The sequence below is a fragment of the Choristoneura fumiferana genome, chromosome 20 (genome assembly GCF_025370935.1).
Source record: "Choristoneura fumiferana chromosome 20, NRCan_CFum_1, whole genome shotgun sequence".
In the NCBI taxonomy this organism is placed as follows: Eukaryota; Metazoa; Arthropoda; class Insecta; order Lepidoptera; family Tortricidae; genus Choristoneura; species Choristoneura fumiferana.
Genome location: NC_133491.1, coordinates 9,542,907 through 9,565,534, shown reverse-complemented (window position 1 = coordinate 9,565,534; position 22,628 = coordinate 9,542,907). Strand labels below are relative to the sequence as shown.

Genomic DNA, 22,628 nt, shown 5'->3' with positions numbered 1-22,628 from the left:
CGAGGCAAACTTTACATAATTATTATTCATACTCTTAGGGTCGTCCGTCCACCCAGCTATAGAACTCAATTACCACCAAATTGCTTATTTTAAGACCGTGGAAAAATAAAAAAAAACTAGTTTTCAACTAGAGCAAGCCAAATTTTTTTTAATAGACGTATGACTTGTCTGCCAAGAGCGCAGTCAGCGGTAACGGTAATTTAAAAAAAAAGGTTTCCTTTTACAAATATACAATTTTACTCGCAAATGTGATGAAAAACATGGTATGCACGGGCGGTACTAGAATTACGAACATCGACTCATTAAAACCCGAAGTCGACTCTCGTTCGTAATTCCTTATATACCGCCCTTAAGACACAATGTACTAAAGATATCAACCTAACTAAAAATTATTTCCGTAACTTCTAAGTGAATAAACATGAACTCTTACGATCAATGTGATAACCGTTGGCAAATGGATTCATAATTTAATTAATCACTTAATAAGAACATCACTGAGATTCAGACAAACAACATTTAGGTACTAATATGATTCTGTTATCTGCAGCCGTGACCAGATAGTAACTAATATACCTTATCGCTTATCAGAGAAAATAAAAACAGGCGAAGATATGACATAGGTATTAAAAGTGACACGAAACTTTTTAATGTGACATATATGTACAGTCGAAATCCTATTTTACCAAAAGCATGCAGCCACGGAAAAGAAGACTACACGTTTAACCTTTCTTTCTTTCTTTAAGGGGCTAACCCAAGGTTTTCATCGATTATTGACAACTTTTGAATCGTATCTCCTACATTTGCACTACAGATAAAATTATAAGCCAAACGGCTATCGGTTCTCCAATTTTTTATCGCCATTTTTGTCCACCAGATTTCGAAAAAAAAAATACTTAATTTTGTATGATTTTTTTAAACATTGTCTGAAAAAAACACTTATTTCGTATCTCTATTGACGTGAAAGATCTAACATATACGAAATCTACATATGTATTTGGGTTTGTCTTTGACGTCTCTAAAAACTAGTCGAGGGTTTTCATTTGAAACTAATTAACACAAAAGTTATGGCCAGAAAACCAGTTTTTTGGCCTAAAATTGTTCAACTTTGATGCAAAATATCTTCAAGACATTAGAAAACTAAGGAATTCAGATCGAAGGTCATTGGGGCATGGGAGATTTAGATCAATGTAAAATTTAAGTCTATATTTTTCTATCTTTATCATCATCAAATTAGCCGTAGGACATCCACCGTTGAACATAAGCCTCCCCCTTAGACCTTAGGTTGCTTCGTCTGGAAACGGCCTGCATCCACCGAAAACCCGCAGCTAATCACGTCATCCCGTCCATCTCGTTGGTCATTTTTATCTTAATCCGGGTTATTAATATTATTTGAGACAAATTAGACTAATATGCAGGTTTTTTTCACCTTCCGCATTCGAAAGGTTAAGATTAAGTCAGACCGATTTTATAATTCACATCTGTGACATGACAATACCACCCGAAAATGGTGAAATTTTTTGTAGAGTCCTTACTAATATTAAATTGGAAAGCAACACTGTCTGTCTCTTTGTCAAGTAAGGAGAATCAAGTCAAAATGTAAAGAGAGAGTGAGAAAGTTCTATGGTGAGTCAGTAGGGTCACTATGGTAGGTCAAATGATTCCACATATTTGATTGCTAACATAATTTAGACGAGTCAACGAACAGTAAAACGTCATGTTCTTGTATAACTCGGGCATGAGAGCATTTCCAACCTCTCCCAGCCTTTTCTATTTCGTGTTTAGTATTTTAACTAAGACTCAACGAAAACTTAAACACACGAGTGTTAAAAGTAGCATTATTATTTTATTTTCATCTAATGCTTACCCGTTAGAAACAAGAATGAGGAAATTTTTTATCAATAAAATTTTGCATACCTAATCGGTTCTACATTTTTTACATGGCTGTTTATTAATTGAAAAAAGAAATCGTGTGTAAAATGAGTTTCATCGTCATCTTTAATTAAGACTAAAACCTGTTATTTATTCAAAAGAGCAACCCACCAAGTGTGACATTCTTTGAATATATAAGAACCCGTCACTACCTATAGGTAATTGTCTAACCGTCAATCTTTCTGTTTGACGGATTTGCTTGTAAAAATAACTGGAAACAAGAAAGTAGTTAGCTTAAAATAGAGATTAGAATCGATTACACTATGTTTTAAATCAGGTTGTGTCTGTGTTTTTAAATCCCTTTTTTATCCTTTTTTTTTTGGTGTCAATTGTCCCATGATATTGTGCCAGCTACCAAATATTAAAACAAAGCTTTACTCATTATGATTAAACTGTGAGTACTAACTTAATAAGTATAATGCTACGACGCCACCAGATGTGTAGAGGATGCGTTGTGAGTAATGTATTTGTCAGAAACCTACCCTAATTACGTATCCTCGCTCAGCCACGCCTCTTGTGGAAACAGCTCGGCTGAGCGAGGGTAGGTAAATGAAGCGAAATTGATTCATGAGAAACACATAATTTTATGAATTAAATTCGGGTTTTGTTCCGCGTACCTTGATTTTAGAGCAGTTCGATATTTCGGAACAGTTGCATGCGCGATGATCACGAGAAAATCGAAAATTGAGAAAAATCGAGAAAAAAATCGAGAAATGGGCCGAAATATCGAGCTGCTCTAAAATTAAGATACGCGGAACGAAACCCGAATTTAATCCATTAAATTAGTAATGCCCGCGATAGTCTCAAATATTATGAGAAACACATTCCTCGCAACGCATACTCACACATCTATGACTCGGTTACGCGCTCATTCTGGTGTTAGTTCATTCCATCATTCTAGTTTTCTGTCATTCACACACATAACATTAAATGTTTTGATGATATTCGTCAATCCTGTGACTCCTCAAATTTTGATTTCCATCAGTCTAGACCAGGGATGGGAAAATAGGTTTAGATATGGGCCATATACAATAATTACAAAATTTCCGCGGGCCAGGGAGCATTATTTGACTAAATTTCATTCAAATCAAGTATCAACAAAAATAAGTCATGTACGTATAGTTATCTATAATAAATTTATTGTTTTGATGTGCTGGGTCGGTGTGAAAGATGAAATTTTGACTGTTCACTAATTAAAGCGTCGAAATTAGGCTCCAAGTTACTTGAAGTAATTCGTAAAACACTCGAGATGATGGTTAAACATCCTGTTACTTAATTTTTTTTTAAGATTCATTGAAGAAAATACCTGCTCACAGATATATGAAATATTTGAATATTGTTTATCGCGGGCCGGACTTGGCCCGCGGGCCGCTATTTCCCCATCCCTAGTCTAGAACATAAGTGCGTCAGCCTGAAAGGGCTACACGTTATTTCTGTCGTCATTCAGACAGAATTGACGCCAAAATGAGCGTGTTACCGAAGTCTTAGGTGGAAACGCAGTCTAAAGCCGAGTTTAGACTTGCAATAAGAATCGAGCAAGTTGCATTACATTGCGAGGCCGTAAAGCCAACGATTCTTTAGTGGTTAATCGAGCGCCGCAATGTAATGCAACCCGCACGATTTTTCTTGCAAGTCTAAACTCGGCTTAAGTACTTATCCGTATCTTCTATCGACATTTAATTGATATGCGACAAACAAGACCGACAACTATGCTAATCATATAAACGTTATTGCTACGTTTCACGCAGACTACATAAGTGCCTATACAGCCAACGTAGGTACGTTTTGTTTACCAAAGTCATTTCGCATATTTAAGTCACTAAAAACAAAACAAACACTCACCGCCTAAAGTGAATATTTCCTCGAATGGCACTCCTGCCGTCACAGTGGACGGCACTTTTGTCAATTTCTTGTCCTTTTTGTCCTTTTCCTTCTCTTTGAATTTTTCTTTGTCCTTCTCTTTCACTTTCTCCTTGTCCTTGTCTTTCACTTTATCTTTCTTTTCATCTTTGAGTTTCTCTTTCGATTCAAGTTTGAATTTGGCCTTTTCTTCTTTTTCCTAAAATTATATTAGAGAAATAGAATTAGTATAACATTACCATCATCATATCAGCCATAGGACATCCACTGTTGGACATAGACGTTCCCCATAGACCTTCGGTTGCTTCGGTCCATCCACTATGTATGTACCCGCGGCTTTAATCAGGTCATCCGCACATCTCCGTAGTGGACGTCCTACGCAGCGCTTGCCGTTCCGCGGTCTCCATTCAAGAACTTTTCGGCCGCAATGCCACGGCGTCTGTTCTCTGTGCTATACGGCCTGCCCATTGCCACTTCAACGAGTAACATTACACATTGCAATAACTATGGAACTGAACAGAGACAGAGATAACGACCATAGGTACACACACAAAAAGTAACGTTCGGAAGTGCATATTAGGTCTCTGAATATAAAACTTTATGATTGACAAGGACGCGATTTTTGATAAAAACCTTATCTTTCTTAATCCAGCTTAAAATATTAATTAGGTTTTACTCAAACCCTGAACTATATAGGTATTGCCCTTCCTATCTAGCCAACACTCCTCATAAACTTTGCGCTGGCATTTCACTTCGCCGTATTCTCGTAAACGAAAGAGACGCACAATTCATATTACATGTAAACAACCGAGACGCAATTACCGAAACGCGAATAAAAACAAACAAAACCCACTAGAATAGGTAAAGAGAGCACAATTGTTTGTAAACAAAAATCACTCTACGGTTGAGATAAGGTTAGAATGACCACAAAAAACAAATTAGAAACGAAATTAGAGCACCTTCGTAAATACACAGCGCAGGTGGTGCATGGTGGCAGTTTAAAACGCAACTGAATAAACCTAAGCCCGTATTGTTCACGCCAAGGTTATACTACCTACTAAATGAATTGTGAATAATGAAACGAACCTACGGACCGTAGAGAGATCTCAGCGAGGCTTGAACTTAGTTTTAGTTTGTTTACTAATATTCAAATTTTTTAGGACCCTATCCTATTAAGTACTAAAGCTCCTCTGGCCGTCTGTCCATAGGGCTGTAGTGTAATTTATGAACCGTACAACACGTCACAGAAAAATTAAAGGCAGGTGCTCATGCAAGAAAGCTTTTGTTTGAGAGAGAGGCTCTGCTAACACTGGATATTCATAGATACTTAAAAATTTGTACGGAATTTGACATTCTCAAGTTATCGCGTGACCAAGGGAAATAGGTATTCATTCCTAGTACAATAATAGATAGATTATGTTGTATTGTTTTCCTGCTCCACTCTCTACCGAGGTACTCGTATTTCAAAGTAGGTATACAGTTTTCTCCGTTTTCGAGCAGGCAGGTCATTATTCGAGCATTTTCCGTATGATTTTCGTGAGCTAATTTTTATTGACACGGTAGCAGATTCTTTCACAGTTTTCAATTTATCTACTAGAAGTACAGGATGTCTAAAAAATAATCGAAAATGTCATCAATACAGCCCATTCATAGAAAAATGTGACCACGAAAATGGGTCGGTTTAAACGCTCGAAATACCAAGCGTGATCCAAATATCGGCGCCAAGGATGATCTTATGCTCCGACAATTAGAGGCAATAGCCTGTGCTCTGGCTTTATTTGCTTCTATTACGTAAACTGCTGCAATGACCAAAATGGACTTGCAGTTAATACTTGACCTAGTTTCTTTGGAGCGAAATTTTATCTTGTGACCGCGCGATGGTTAATGGATAATAATATCATGAAGGACACAGCGTAACGTTGTGTAGGATAATTGAGTCGCTTACAACTGGATTTATTTAATTAGCAATATTTTATGTAAATGTGTGGATTTTATACTGCAAGCCACACTTGGCATTGTCAAAAAAGAAGTCATTTATAAGAAGGTTTTGTGTCCGTTATTATTATTATTACATGCTATAAAAAACTCAGAATAATCTAGTTACTTTGTTTCATTGACAAAACAAAAAACGAGCGATTTCCAAAAATCAGTGGCAATCAAGCAGAGGAAGGGCTACGAAATAGTCCGAAACATGTCGAGCTAAACTTGATTAAAGACGTGAGTTAGCTATATACTCGTATTTCACTATAAGTGAGCCTCATGGTAGTTTCATGTTCATATTCATAATCATGTAAAGAGCCTAAAATCTGACATCTCAGGACGAATTTTCAGATGCAACCAATACCAAACGCAAACAATCTACTTCTGTATAATAATATAATTGATAACGAGTATGTTTAATACTAGCCGTTACCCGCGACTCCGTCCGCGTAAATTTCGGTTTTCACTATCCCGCGGCAACTATGCAATTGTCCGGGATAAAAACTATTCTATGCCCTTCCCCGGGACTCAAACTATCTGCACCGAATTTCATCTAAATCGGTTCAGCGTTCAGCGTGATGAAGGAACAAACAAACAGACTTACAAACTTTCGCATTTATTATATTAGTGGGATTACGAGTATATATTATACAAGCCACCTTGACATACGATCTACCCACACCACCCACTACAAATGCTACAATGAACAAGCATTGTGTTGTAACTTGTAAGGTATGAATAATTGACATTAACTGTAATTGACACTAATCAACAGAGGCCCTAAATCTTTGAATGTCTCAGTGTGTTGACATTTGAGGTCCTTAAGTAGGTTTGTCACTTTTCACAGTAGTAAAGAAGTGATTCAAGGTAGTGGTGTTCTTAAATGTTGTGGACATGCGAAAGTAAGTAGTACAATTAGACTAGAATTTTTTGATAGATTAAGGGGCTGTTTCACCATCCATTGATTAGCGTTAACCGACGGTTAAATGTGATGCCGTCTCCGTCTATTCGAACAAAACAAATAGAGACGGCATCACACCTAACCGCCAGTTAACACTAATTAAAGGATGGTGAAACAGTTCCTAAATAGTAGGTATCAATAAAAAATAATAAAAAAAAAAAACTATGGGCAAAACAAAGATGCTTTGATTTCTAATTTTTCTATGTTTTTGTATTGGACAAGATTTAGGTGAAGTGAAGTGTCTTCAGTTTACAAGTAAGTAGTTAATATGAAAACAAACAATAATTACCTTATCTTTCCCCTTTAGCTTTTCTCGTTTTTCTTTTTCTTTTTTCTCTCTCTCCCGCTCTTTTTCCCTTTCCTTTTCTTTTTTCTTCTCTTTTTCAGTCAATTCTCTCTGCTTAGTAGCTTCGTCCAGTACCTTTTCCTTGTCGCGTGATTTTTCACGTTTCTCTTTGCTTTTTGTGGGGAATTTGAATGATTTTGTTTTCTTGTTCTTTGAAGGACTCCTGTTGAAATTTGTTTGAGATGAGTTCAGGGTTACCAAAAAAATAATAAATAATAAATAAATAAATATCATGGGACAATTCACACCAGTCCCAAAGTAAGCTTAGGAAAGCTTGTGTTATGGGTACTAAGCAACGGCTAAATATAATTATATAGATAGATACATACTAAAAGACATAGTAAACACCCAAGACCCGAGAACAAACATTCATATTTTTCATACAAATATCTGCCCCGACACGGGAATCGAACCCGGGACCTCAAGCTTCGTAGTCAGGTTCTCTAACCACTAGGCCATCTGGGCCCAATTGCATAATAAAGTACAAGCTAATAGTATTAGTGAATTTCAATACAAAATCGCTAATAATATTAGCTTGTACTTTGTTATGCAATCGGGCCCTGGTCGTCTAAAAAAAAGTATAAGTCAAAGTTTATTTTTATTTTATATTTTTTATGAGAGGGAGGCAAACGAGCAAGTAGAGGCCGCGTATTGTCTAACGTTTCTGGCGCTCGCGATAGCAAACAAATGACAGATTTCGCATACAAAAAAATCTTGCCGGATTCTTCTCAGCAGAGGTTTTTCCGAACCGGTGGTAGATTTTTTTTGACATTCATAAGTGCTTGTTATAGCCTAAATTGAATAAAGATATTTTGACTTTGACTTTGACTTTGAAAACTGTCATTTGATTGCGATCGCGAGCGTCAGAAACGTTAGACAATACAGCCTCTGGTCATCTGATAGAAAATTATCACCAACTTTACTGCAACACATTTTTTGGTAAAGGAAAATAGGATCAATTTCCACCTATATGTATAATGTACCCAAACTCTCACGTTGTGCAAGGCGGCCTGCAGAGACCATACAAATACAGGGCCATCTTAAGCCATGCGGGAGTCCTCGGGCATACAAGAACTTTGGGCCCTTTTGGAAAGTAATTTTTTTCCTGCTGTGAATGTGCTTTTTTTATTTATTACACACACACATCAAATATCGCGAAAGTAACTATTTCACGTCGTGATATTTGATGAATATATTATTTTGAACCAAGGATCAACATAGGATACCTTTTATTTATAACCTAGATCTATAAGCTAGTACAGATATAAAGGTAAGTATGATTAAGATATGGGATTTCTTTTGAGCAAAATCTTTCATTATAACTTTTAGTCAGAATAAATTTGAAAATAAAAAATTAAATATATGGGCCTTTCCGAGGCCCCCTCAGCTGTAGGGCCCTGGGCTTATGGTAAAGACGGTAAGTATTAGCTGCAGAGGCTATACATAAAGGCTCAAGAAGAGATATTGAAGAAATAAAATGAATTTCATGTATTGGATTTGAACAGGGTGAAAACTTTAAAATTAAACAATACATACACAAATATTATTTTAAACAATGCAAGTCTTTGAAACAGAACTCCATTATCCTGTCTGCAATTTATTTATTCACATACTGTATTGTAAATCAAAGAATCAACAATTGGAAACAATGAATTTGAAACCGATTTTCTTTAATCAGTGAGATAATGTTTTGTAGTTTTCGTTGATTTTTGTCTAGTTTTGAATTGTAACTCCTACTTTTGCACTACAGATAGAATTATAAGTCAAACGGCTACCGGTTCTTCAATATTTTATCTCCATTTTTGTCTACCAGATTTCGAAAAAAAATTATACTTAATTTTGTATGATTTTTTAAAATATTGTCCAAAAAAAACACTTATTTCGTATCTCTATTGACGTGAATGATCTAACATATACGAAATATACATATTTTGGTTCGTCTTTGACATCTATAAAAACATGTTGAGGGTTTTAATTTGAAACTAATTAACAAAAAAGTTATGGCCAGAAATCCACTTTTTTGGCCTAAAATTGTTCAACTTTGATGCAAAATATCTTCAAGACAATGAACTTTGAAGTAAATATGGGATACTATATGGCTTAAAGCCGTTGTTGTTAATATAATAAGCTACAAAAAACATTACAAAACTAAGGAATTCAGATCGAAAGTCATTGGGGCATGGGATCCCCTTAAAATATACTTTTTCATCAATGTAGATAAAATATACCTTCCTCCCTTTCTATATCTCTTCTTCTACCCTCTTTAAGATTTATAGAAAATATAGCCTATGTGAGGGATAACAGACACAAATTATCATCATCATACTTTATTGAGTTCCTTGCCAAGTTCTCTTCAACAGAGGTTTACCCAAAATGGTGGTAGATTTTTTGATATTTATAGTCTTATTAAATTGGATAATATTTTCAGATTCTGAATATTATTCAATTGAATATTCTGACTGACTTTATTGAATAAATATTAAAAGTACCATAATATTAAAGTAATACACACTTTGTGTCAGTGTCCTCTTCTGGAGAGCTGTCGCCTTCGAGAGCTGCATATCCTCTATCTTTCTTTTCTTTCTTGTCCTTCCGACGACCTAGAAGGTCCTTTTTGCTAGGTTTGTCATGATCATCACTGACTAAAAATAAAAATAAGCTCTATTAAGGGAGAGCTAAAACGAATTATTGAGTTAGACTATGTTGAGCCAGATTTGTTAAATGATATAAGGTTGAGTTTTTTACCACTCTTATTTTTACTATTCGACAATACAATACAATATAATAACTCTACCTACCTACCTACCTACACCTGTACCTGGCCTATACCTGGCCAGCGTATACTTAAAAATAACAAGGGTGTGTAAGTAAAGACGTGTTTATGTGCGCAGTTTTAACCGCTTACTTACAATCACTTTCATTACTTTTACGCCCAGTTTCTGAGGCATAAAGCCCTGGAAAATCTTTTTCAACATCTGGACTTTCGAAATCCATTGTAAATGCACTAGAATACTGTTAACTCTTTATTTTATTCTTAAATAATTTACATTTTTGTGACCGTCAACTACTAAACTAGGTTTAGTTAGTTTTTTGACAGACCAGAGAAGTTTTTTAGTAGCAAAATTTTTTTTTCAATCTAATGTTGCCAGATTTTGAGAAAAGTCATCTACTCGACACTAGATGGCCTTAAAATCAATAATTTATGAGTGAAAGAGTAAAAGAACATAAAAATTATCTTGCCTTGTAGTAGGGATATCTATGGCATTGTTTACGTGTAAAATGTCAAAATCGACGGCCGTCAGCGTCACACGTCACGTCAGTTTTATTTTGATTCGGGAATACTTTCAAAAATTAATGAGTACATCTGATTTAATAATACAATATATAATTTATGAATTGTAAGCACTCCTGTCTGGATATAAAACTAGGACTATTATTTTTAGAAAATCGATTAGTCTATTTGTTCACATTAAAATTCGATCTCCGATTTTGATTGACTTTATGACAACTAAAAATTTTGTTTTCCAGAAACTTGTTCCAATGGCCTGGTTTGCGGACCTCGCCGGTAAGGCTGAAAGCCTGCTCAATAACTTGGATGAGCAAACTGGCGCAGCGCTGCGAAACCACAATGGGGCCAAAAAGAAAGAAACTGCATCAGATTTTCCTATTAGGCGATCACCGAGGACTACAAAAAAATTACCCGGTGTAACTGAAACTAAATCAAATAACATTCGTCCTACGCTAAGGTTATCGCCTAATTCTAGACAATCACGGTCACAAACCAAAGAAAGTACTCAGAATCCGAAAGAAACCAAGAAAACAATTAGAACTCCCAGGAAACAGTTTTACGATATAGATCATTGTCCAGATACTTTAGTAGGCGATGTTAAGAATGTGGGTTATGATAAATTTGGACTCAAACACAGAAGTATGCTTGCTTTTATACTTTTATAATATATGTTGAGCTATCACACAGAAGAGCTAGTTTTTTTATATATGGCTCCTTCATTGTAAGATATAATATTTATCCATCAGACTTGCTTTCCCAATTGCAACAGTCAAAACTGTTTATGATAACAACAATTATAATGTCATAACCTTGTGAGTCCTTGCATACTTTATAAAGAACAAATTAACACTAGGAACAAATTCTGGATGTACTTTATCAAGCACAAATTGTTCATTGAATAAATAATTTTGAGAATGTTCAAATAATATCCAAAATAACAAAGTTGGTGACCTACATCTAGATCTTAAGTACTACATCTTTTAAAAAAAATTAAGATTCAGGAGAATATATTTTTATGACCAAATATTATAGCATGTCATCATTGTAAACAGTTTTGGCTGTAGATGAATATGACTTGAATCTTAGTAGGAGCAGACATTCCCTCTCACAATAAAAAAAGCAGACATTACCTATGGTTTATAGGTGGAGTTCAAAAAGTTGGACGCCTTAGCACTGGTAGTTAATCTCATAAAGCCCAATGTCCTAAATTTAGGACATACATCAAAGTTCATGTCAACTTCACTAATTGATGTTAAGTTTCAAATTCTATTGGTCAAAATTTCACTAGGAAGTCTTGGGACTTACAAGGTTTAAAATTGAGTATGAAAGTTTTAAGAACTTTTTCCAGTCAGTTGTTTTGTACAATTCAATACTGTTTAATATGGTTCATCTTTTTGGTCTAAACCTTTGTATGAATATTTGTACCAGAGTTTTGCGTGTTCCATAATATCATCATCAACATTTATGAGTTGCAACTTTTGTCAGTAAGTCATAAGTCATTTATTTGCAGAAAATAGTGTACAATAAGATAGTGGATAGGAATAATAATGACAACTATTTAGCTACACAGTAGCATGCAAATTATTTAAAAAACAATTATATAATTGAAATACAAGCAAATTAAATACTATATTTATTATAATAAAAATTACCCTTTGCAAGACAGAAATTCTTTGATGGTGTAGAATCTTTTTTGCAGTAGCCAATTACCACTAATAGAGAGAGAGTGGTAGAGTAATTACCACGGATTAGGATTACTGCTTACATGTTTATTTGCATTTAATTATTCATGTAGGTATATGTAATTTCAAGTATAAAAATTTACTGTCTTATCTTACAGGCTTATCTTATTTATTTAGTTATTTATGTACTAGCTAAAATCCTTTCTAAGATTTAAACTAGAATTAACTTAAGACTTAGTATATTAATTTACTTTACAGGGCTCAGTTTACCATGTGATTTAGAAGTAATCCGCCAAGACAGTTTTACATTCAGAATGCAAAATTTAGAAGTTGAAAATGCTATGTTGAAGAATGAACTCAATGTCATGAACAGAGAGGTCACAGAGTTGCTTGACCGACTACGGAGAACAGAGGATGGTAATGATGTAGTTAGTGATGAAGGTATAGTTTTTAGTTTGTAGTGAATATTGTATTACTGACATTTTGTAGAGTAAGCGGGAAAAAAGATTGTCTACCTACAATACAATACAATACACTCTTTATTGAGGACCACAAATCAGTACAATAAATACATTACATTACATATATTACATTACAGACATTACATTACATACATTACATTACATTACATTTGATAAACATCTACTCTGCCGCCATTAGATCAAAAATCGCAACTGTAAATCTGCTTCAAAACGAAAAAGCATAAGTGTATATTTAAGCAGGTTTGCAGTTTTATCTTTTAGTCTAATGTTGTTGAGTTTCATGGTTCAGAATGACATTATGGTAACTCAGACAAAACAAATGTACTTTGGCATATCAAAGTTAATGTGGGTACTTACTTCACTTTCTACAGGCATCTCCGTTACTCGCATCATGATCTAGTGCATCTCTTTTGTTCACAAAAATGAAAGCTAGTATGAACTATGAAGTCATAACCAGTTTTTCCCACTTACTTTACAAATACTTTTTAGTAACTGTTTAGTTGTAAAATATATAGGTATATAGCAAATATTTTTCTCAATTAATATTTTTAGATATTGACTAACACATAACAACTTGTTTAAATTCTAGTAGGTACCCAATACCTAAGTTGTTTGGATACCTATATTGTTTGCGAAATGAAAACTTACCACATTTTTTTATATAATATAATTGTCCACATGCATGACTAATACTTACGAACAACCTAAAATTTCAGAATTCAAGAAAAAAACATTTAAGCTTGAAGATGCTGATGTACAGATCCGTAGATTGCAAATAGACAATGAGACCTACACTGCTCAGTTTGAAATGTTGAAAAACAAGATAAATGACCTAACAACAGTGGAAATTGTGAAGGTTAGAGAGCTCAATAAAGGTCTGGAGCTTGAAGTGAATCTGCTGAGGGAGAGAAACAAGGAGCTGGAAGACCTGTAAGATATAGACGTTCATATATCTGTTGGAACGGGAGCAGTTCATGCAGTATTGTTGAGCCACTTACTACTGTTCGTAATTTGGCCGTGTATACGTACTATTTGGATTATTTATCACAATATTTACAAGGAAGTGGAAGGACATAGTCTCTGCCTACCCTGTTGGGAAAGAGACACGATTTTATATAAGTATGTATAACTCGGCTAAATTAAGAACAGTGGTGAGTGGCTTAACAATCCCGGTTCGCGATGACATGTCCGAGTAATTGTTACCCTGTAATGTACATACTGAACAATGCACGCACACCCATAATAGCGTAGTTTTCTAAAAAAGTAATAAGTGCATCTATAAGATTGAAAAAATATTGGTCAATTTTTCTTTAGTCAACTAAACAAACAAAAAATTGTGAAGACATAACTTGTATATTATTCCGAGTGACGTCACGCCTTGGTTCACTTTGTACTACGATTAGATGGGAGATGTCACGTGCCTGCCTTCACTCCCGAAGTTTGACTCGATTTGGCTTGTTCATATTTTGTTTGATTGACAAAAGAGAAAATACCTGTCCAATATTTTTTGATACCCAATCTAATTGTCAGACTGATTCATAATATTTTTTTTATGCAGCACACTATCTAATTGGTGCCCATATTATTATGTTATTGTACACAGTACATTTATTATCACGACGTGCGTATTAGGTCGTACCTACATACCGGGGCGTACATCAACCGGAGCCCGACCAGATTCCGTATTGTCTAACGTTAATGACTCGTGATCGCAATCAATTTGTGTGGTTTGCGCTTTAGTCTGAGCTTCTAAGGGTCTCTCCACATCTATCGACGTGGAATCTACCTACTTATGACCTAAAAACGCTTTATGTCCACGCAATAAGAGCGAAAAAGATGTCTTCTCGTCGGTAAACGTCGTTTCACATCGGCTGATCGAGCTTTTTCGATCGACGTCATTTTTCTGATCTTTCCGCTTTGATAGGTTTGGGGAGTAGAGTCATTCACGATGACGCGTGCCGTGGTTCTTATTACAGTGTCATTAATGTCTAATTTTGAGAAAATCACGCGTCTTCGTGGATGGCACTAGGTATAGCAATGGAATTACAAAACGTTGATTGTATCTGTTCTCAGTGTGCGCCAACTTAACGATAAAACAACAGAGCAAGAAGCAATCAAGACTAAACTAGAAAATGAGCTGCGACACGCACAGACAACGATTAACGAACTCGAAGGCAATTTAGAGAAGGCGACAGCTGAATGTGGGAGGCTCGAGAAGGATTGGGACGCTTACAAACTGAGGGTGAAGAGTATGCTTTTTACGAAAGACAAGGAGATCAAGGCTCTGCAGGATGGAATGAATCTGACCGAGGATACTAAGTTGTTGATTGAGCAGATTGAAGCTTTAAAGTAAGTTTTGAGACTGCTGACGACGCGTGCTAAACGGTGGGTAGGATACGTAGTCATTCTTTTTGATGTCCTGTGAGAGTTCAGAAAGACATTCACCGTCAAAATTGTATACCTAACTTTCCTTGTCATTTTCTGTGTAGGTAGGGATTTACGTAGGTATTTTTATACTTACTAAAACTGATAAACGAACATTGTAAGTGATCACCGCAGCACTAGGTCCTTGCTTTTGTTTATTTGTATTTTAACTCGCCTTTTAAAGACACCCATGTCATAGCATGCATTAATTACATGCATTAAATTATTTACATGTTATTTATTTTAGAGAAGAACGCGAAGAATTAGCAGAGGCGGTGCAGCGTGCGCGCAGCGAGAGTAGCGACACGAGACGCCACGTCGAACAACTAGAGGCGCGACATAGCGCCGCGGAGCGCGTAGTGACGGCGTTGCGAGACGCGTTGCGGGACGAGCGCAGCGCTAAAACAAAGGCCGAGCAACACAGCGCGGCGAGAGCCAAGGTACGCCACAGATAGCGTAGTAGACGAATAGATGCGACATTCGACGTTGACAACTAGAGGCGCGACATAGCGCCGCGGAGCGCGTAGTGACAGCGTTGCGGGACGCGTTGTGAGACGAGCGCAGCGCTAAGACAAAGGCCGAGCAACAGAGCGCTGCGAGAGCCAAGGTACGCCACAGATAGCATAACAGTGAAAAGATTTGACATTCGACATCAAACAACTAGAGGCGTAACTTTAAATTTATTGATATCATTTCTAAAATCACAAAACTGAGAATTCTCCGCTCGGTCTGTACAACTATTTATGTTTAAAAAATTCAGTACTTATGAGGGTAAGATGTCATCATGGTTAGATTCCGCTCAACTGTCTACCACCAGTCCACCAATCAATTCACCAACCAGTCAATCTACAATCATCTATGCCTCAACGCCAAACTGATCCATTCTTTCTTCTTTCAGGAACTAAAATCCCTTCAAATGGAAACTAACCACACCATCGCTTCGCTCCACACAGCTCTTCGGGACAAAGAGAATGAGATCACCCGACTAAGAGAAACCTCAGTTCGAAGTCCAGATTCGAGCGCTCTGAACGTAGCGGACTATGATGACATGCAGGAGGCCATAGACAATGAAAAGATACATTATTTGACGCAGACTTTGGTACAGAAACAAGGGAAGATCGATACGTTGCTGGCCGATAATAATATGATGAAGATTCAGATGGAGAAGTTAGAGGTATGTATTAAATAAATAAAATAAAATAAATAAATATCACGGGACACTTCACACTAATTGACCTAGTCCCAAAGTACGCAGAGCTTGTGTTACTCATAACTTTGGTACTAGGCGACGGATAAACATACTTAAATACATACATATTAAATACCCAAGACTCGAGAACAAACATTAATATTATTCATACAAATATCTGCCCTGGGATCGAACCAGGGACCAAGTTTCGTAGTCAGCTTCTCTAATCACTGGGATATCTGGTCGTCAAATATGTTATCATTATGATACTTAGCCTACATCTGTGTCCCTGTGCTGTCGATCGCCAGTATCGCCACATCTCCCTAGCTATATTTGGCCACTCGGTCAGTTCCATGTCCAGGGCATCCCGCCATGGTATTTATAATTTAGGAATTTATTTATTACCATTACCACCACCACACTCTGGTTGAGTTCGAAACGCGTCCGTGTCCGTGTAGTGTCGAGGTGATGATTGTTATGTTAATGTGATTTGTGTGTGTGTGTGGGTAAATTATATTTTTAGTGTTGTTATTCTGTCCCGTGACTCAGGAGATATAAGATACACTTGCTTAGAAAAATGTTTTCAATTTATACTATTAGTATGCTTAGGAGATGAGCCACGAAGGAATTGCCTTAAAACTGTCACAACTCCTAACTTTTATGCTAGGGCGCTTTATCGCGATGTGTGTAGCCGAATATTCGCGAATACTTCGGCACTTCGGGCGAAGACACTTCGCCCCACTGTCGGTAAACTCGCGCACATCAAAAGCGCGCTTAAACTATCGATATTTCTTTGTTTGCAATATGGCCATGCACAATGCCGTAGGCCGAAGACGAAGTTTTATCGCAATATTTTTTATCGCGATGTGTGTGCCCTACCATTAGTGGATTTGTACCCCATAAAATCATACTTTTAATAGGTAACTCAGGAGACGTTACCATGACAACAAGCTAGCTACACTAAAAAGTTGATTGACCCGTGTATGAACATACATCTGTTGCATAGACGTAGCCATCGTAAGGTCGCGGGTGAGCAAAGTAATTTTTTATAGTTCATTGAGTAACAAACACATGCAAACTTTTGCATTGCATGTGTAATAATACGTACGATTTTTTAAAATAAACAGCCTCGAAAGGTCTTTGTCCCCTATACCACAGAATAGATAATAGTACAAGTACAGAAGGTTCTCTCTTTTGATGTTGACGAAAGCCGGCATTTTATATGCCTACGTAATTTTTATTAGCAAAATCGCCACGCACCACCAAGCAACATTAAACTCATTGAACTACGTAATATTGTCCTGTCCAGTTAATATACAAAAGTACCTACACTTAAATAAGTTTTTGTTAAAAAATACATTATATTTTAATGTAAACTTCTTTTTGTAAATGGCAGCTAGAGATACATTATTATTGCATTGTTATCGTATCTACGCTTACACTTCAAATTTCAGCTGAATTGGATACCGGAAAGTGGCTCCAATTTAACTTGCAAGATTTGATTAGGTACATGCAGCTAACTGAATAAAAACTTGTAAAAAAAGCCAGCTACAACGCAATATTTTTTGCATTAATCGTGAACCAGTTTCACAAAAATCACACAAGTACATAGCGTTACGCGGCGCGACTAGTTCGAGCGAGAGACTGCGAGCGTGCGTGCCGGGCGGAGCGCATGACCCTACTGAGTTATGCCACGCCGGCGTGGTGTGTTTTGATACTTACAGAATCGCACCTATATCGCGGAGTGCGCCGCGTCTGCCTATACCGCAAACGTCGTTGCACACTTGCACAGATACAACAGTAGTTATCTACATTCATGGGTTCACGCCGTCGAAACCAGTACTTAGGCTGTGTTTCCACCAGAGATGTGCAAGGATGCGTTGCGAGGAATGTGTTTGTCATGAACCAATAGAAACACTTCATTTACATATCCTCGCTCAGCGTAGCCCTAGTGAACACAGCTCAGCGGAGCGAGGTTTTAGTATACAAGATGTTAATTAAATAACTGAAAACCTCAGACACCCCAAAAATATTTTTTTCATTTTAAAAAAGTTGATTGAATTTATTTTTGAATATCTTCATTATTTTAAAAGGTATTTGTGTGATTTGCTAAGTCAGTAACCTTCAGAATTACCAGCAAATTACCTTATAATGACCAATGTGCACGCAAAGTACCAGAAACGCATATGACCAAAATTCCATTTCGCGAACCAGCGGACATTGTGAGAGACCATCGCATTCATCCTCAGCATCGGACATTTCCAAACGTTTAGTTGGATTATTTTATTTTAATTTTCTGACAAAGTGATAACCCTTACACTCGAGTTGGCGGCGTAGGTATGTTCGGAACAAAAGGCAGCACTGTAGGCTATTAAAACGGCGGCTTTCTTCAAGATCAAAGGAGTGCAACTTCTGTGCGTAGTACTATTATTTATTCTGTGACTCAGTCACTAATAGCGGCCAGTAGTGTGCGCACATTTCCGACGGAAACAGTCACAACGTTCGATTCGGTGTTCTTTTCAATGTGCAAAAATAAAAGAACAAATACAATAAGAAATTAGAAAATATTATATAAGGCAAACGCGTAATGCCTTATATAATATTTTCCAATTGTATTTATTCTTTTATTTTTGTACATTGAAATGTTTTCATACGTTAATACTTTCCCTTGATATGAATTCATTTGTCACAAAGAACATCAGTTGACCGTAAAGTTCAACACCCATATTCATAAACGCCAGTAAAGCTTATAATAAGTAGGTATCCGGGATAAAATTTGAACACACGCATTTATCCAGAGATAAGAGGCCAATACAGAGTAGATAGTCATAAGCTTTTATTAACAATTAAATTTCGATAAAAACTTACTAATGAACTACTTTACTTACTAGTTTACTACTACTTTACTTACTCATTGATCCCCGCAGTAACGCCTAAATCACTTATTAATTTTTTTTTCCTCATTTTGGGCTACTCGTACACCACAGATAAGTAAGTTGCGCTTATACTGATTACCTTTCTTGGAAACGAGTAGTCGTGATTTTAGCTTTAGGTATATCAAACTTAAATCAGTAAACATTATACGTGAAAAATAAGTTTGTTGGTTTGTTTGTGGTCACATTACGCATGTAGCTCCACGGGTTTGAATAAAATTACTTACTTAACAATTCATTTTATTTGGAATATTGTTTGATTTTTGAAAAAAATCTCAAAATAATTATAATCGTGAATCGAACTTGTCAAATATATGCGAAAAAAATCGTGGTATATTTTTCGACACTGATAATGATCGAAAGGATTTTGATAGTTATCATCTATCTCTAAGTAATACAGGTTGCCTGTGATAGGAGAATTTTCTAACGAAATTATCAGGCAAACCATCGTCTCTGTACTTGAAACGTTTAGGTAATTAACCAAATGGAAACAAACTTCAGCTGCCTGATTTGGCACTTTTTTATTTTTATTTGACTGGATGGAAAACGAGCAAGTGGGTCTCCTGATGGTAAGAGATCACCACCGCCCATAGACACCTGCAACACCAGGGGGATTGCAGATGCGTTGCCAACCTAGAGGCCTAAGATGGGATACCTCAAGTGCCAGTAATTTCACCGGTTGTCTTACTCTCCACGCCGAAACACAACAGTGCAAGCACTGCTGATTCACGACAGGATTAGCGAACAAGATGGTGGTAGCAATCCGGGCGGACCTTGCACAAGGTCCCACCACCTGCAACATTCTACATTCAAGGACTTTTAACATTTTATTATCTTTATCTATCATTGTAATACAAACTAGACTAGTGTAGTGTTTGGATACTTTAATGGGGGAATTTCAATATTTAATACACCAATTGACTTGTTTACAGTTAGTTAAATACCTATCCAAACCAAGTATAGTCGTAATAATTAATATTGATAATTTACGTTTGTTTTTAATAACAAATCTAATTAAAAACACCAATATTGATTATTAAACATGTTATGCAGTTAGTAATTAAATGGTTAGTTCCTTTAAAATTACATAACAGTTTCCTCATCAAATAAATATTGTCCTAATTTATTGAATCAGGCGTTACTTCAAGCAACGCCTGGAGCAAGGAAATTCTTTTAGTTCATTAAATATTGTCCTGTTTATTTCACAGTTTCGACAAAAACAGTGTATGAGTTCACTGATAGTATTAATATATTCCATTGCCATAATTTAATAATGCCAATACAATAATTATGTTTATTTGGTTGATGGCTTGTCGACCTATGTTCGTAACACACAAGGTTCAAACTTTACCGAGTCTCATCCATCAAGGGTGAATCCAGCTTTGTAGCCAGGGGAGGGTCACATGGTCAAATTCTAACAAAACATTGAAACTTATTTATTGTAAAATAACATTAATCAAATAATCAATTCTCCTCTTTTGACACAGAAATATATTTATTTAGCTTGTTTTGTGTCCCACTGCAGGGCAAAAGCCTGCCACCCTCCTCCTTGGTTCTTCCACTCGTCTTCTCTTTTGGCCAAATCTTGTCAGTCTGACCGAAAACGGTCCAAATCATCCCGCCATCTCCTCCTAAGCCTAAGCAGAATTATATTAATTTTATTAAAATCATTGAGTTTAGAAAAATAAGTACTGTTACAACAGGGCCGTCTAGGGGAGGATCAGAATCATGGGTGACACTCTTTCCCGGCCCGGATAACACCGACATGGAAATACCGGTCCTGTAGAAACTGACAGGAGCTTCTATGGGCGTGTACACGTAAAACAGGGTCGGTATTTCCATCCCGGTATTATCCGGGCCGGGAAAGAGTGTCACCCAGAATCATGACCCCCCCCCCCTGGATCCGCCCTTCTCATACAAATTTTTATTATTAGTGCAGACGAAGTCATGGGTAAATACTTGTGATATAATTATAATAATGAATTACGTCTCTGTAAGAACAAAAACAGATGACTCGACGTATTTGTAGTCACGATATTGATAACGTATGTGAATGTGATCTTTGCACTAGGGTTTTCCCAACCTTGTACTTGTTGTTGCCCGCGGCTTGGTCTGCGAACAATTACTATATCGCTATCCCGAGAGAGCTGTCATTTTCCGGGATACAAAGTGTCCTATGTTTTAATCCAGGTTACAAATTTATTGAAAGAAATACCCCTTGTTCAGTTTTTTGTCTGATTCTTCTCAACAGAGGTTTTCCGAACCCGTGGTAGTTTTTTTGACATTAATAAGTGCATGTTGCATAACCTAAATTGATTAAAGATATTTTGACTTTGACTATTCATATTTTTGCCATCATTCAAAAAGAATAGTAAAAAAAAACTCGCTCGTTTTCATTAACACACGTATTGCTAATAAGCCCAGCGTAGCACGTCCACCAACGAGATGGACGGAACATGGGTTAAGCCGCGGATTAACTGTGGATGCAGGCCGCTTCTAACCGAAGCAACTGGAGGTATAGGGAAAGTCTATGTCCAACAGCGAACGTTCTACGGCTGATATGATGATGTTGATTGCTGAATTTGATTTGCTGTTGAATTTGTAGGCAGAATATATCCGTTTTACTAAATAGACATTCTGTTGTATATCTATTCTTTAACTGATTTGTTTTTGCTCCCGCGATAACGATGTATGCTAATAAAAACAAATAATGTCACGAATAAACTTTTTTGTTTTTCTTTTGTTTTCTTACTCAATATTTTTAATTGTTTTCAGTCAAAATACAAGCAAGAACTGGCAGCACTCCGCAACCAGAGTGCGCAGGGCCATAGCGTAGTCCAATTACAAGACGACGGGAGGTCGCGCCGCCTCAGGGTGCCCGGGTCCACACTAGCCGCAGTCTCGCGCCGTATCGGGGTCGTACTAACCAGATACCCCGTGTTTAGGATGTTCATGCTGTTTTATATGGTGAGAATTGTATCCCACTAATATTATAAATATGCGAAAGTTTGTAAGTCATTTTTTTTTTACTTCATCACGTCTAAACCGCTGAACCGATTTAGATGAAATACAGATATAAACCGCAGCCTACATCCACCGTGAATCCATTGCCACTTCAACAAGCTAATTCGCTTGGCTATGACAGTGACCCTTGTTCTTCTACGTATCTCATTTCAGATTCGATCCCGTAGAGAAACCCCGAGCATGCTCTATCCATAGCTCGGTGAGCAACTGTGTTTTATGGACTTAATCGTCGATCTATTTTACGTTAAATAACAGGGAATTCATATACTCGTGTACAGTGTATATAGTCGCGTTACAACTCTGCCAATATTCATTAATTTAATTTGTTTCAGCTGGGTCTTCACTTTTGGGTGCTCACTGTACTCTTCACCAGCACTCCAGAAAACTACGCCACACGTCCAAAAACCATTCCAAAAGAAGCATGAAAGTATAACATAATTTTATTTGCCGTATATATTTATTTGTTGCTAATTATTGTTAAATTTAAGAAGTGTATAAAATGTAAATAAAGTTATCGTTATATTTGGGA

The 22,628-nt window shown here is 36.6% G+C and overlaps 2 protein-coding genes across 6 annotated transcripts in view; one reads left to right on the top strand and one right to left on the bottom strand.

The window, feature by feature from the left end:
- Nucleotides 1-10,256, bottom strand: part of Rlip (Ral interacting protein) — a 19,617-nt gene extending 9,361 nt beyond the window's left edge. The window contains exons 1-4 of one of the 2 annotated variants that reach the window (XM_074103120.1): nucleotides 9,986-10,256; nucleotides 9,589-9,718; nucleotides 7,020-7,239; nucleotides 3,772-3,988 (exon numbers count right to left, since the gene is read on the bottom strand). In XM_074103120.1, coding sequence (XP_073959221.1) covers nucleotides 3,772-3,988; nucleotides 7,020-7,239; nucleotides 9,589-9,718; nucleotides 9,986-10,070 — 652 coding nt within the window. In that variant the 5' untranslated portion in view covers nucleotides 10,071-10,256. Of the gene's footprint in view, nucleotides 1-3,771; nucleotides 3,989-4,748; nucleotides 4,853-7,019; nucleotides 7,240-9,588; nucleotides 9,719-9,985 lie in introns of those variants that run through there. The other variant, XM_074103121.1, reaches the window with a different exon arrangement.
- On the top strand, nucleotides 5,956-22,628 carry Golgin84 (golgin A5). 4 transcript variants are annotated; one of them, XM_074103125.1, is made up of 9 exons: nucleotides 5,956-6,671; nucleotides 10,605-11,004; nucleotides 12,306-12,488; nucleotides 13,246-13,459; nucleotides 14,603-14,878; nucleotides 15,201-15,393; nucleotides 15,852-16,127; nucleotides 21,851-22,042; nucleotides 22,432-22,628. In XM_074103125.1, the coding sequence occupies exons 2-9, from the start codon at nucleotides 10,617-10,619 to the stop codon at nucleotides 22,522-22,524; spliced, it is 1,815 nt and encodes a 604-aa protein (XP_073959226.1). In that variant the 5' UTR covers nucleotides 5,956-6,671; nucleotides 10,605-10,616; the 3' UTR covers nucleotides 22,525-22,628. The 4 variants fall into 4 exon arrangements, with proteins under 4 accessions (XP_073959226.1, XP_073959225.1, XP_073959224.1 ...); XM_074103124.1 differs by lacking the exon at nucleotides 5,956-6,671 and adding an exon at nucleotides 10,338-10,474; XM_074103123.1 differs by lacking the exon at nucleotides 5,956-6,671 and adding an exon at nucleotides 10,339-10,391 and having other exon boundaries at nucleotides 12,306-12,464.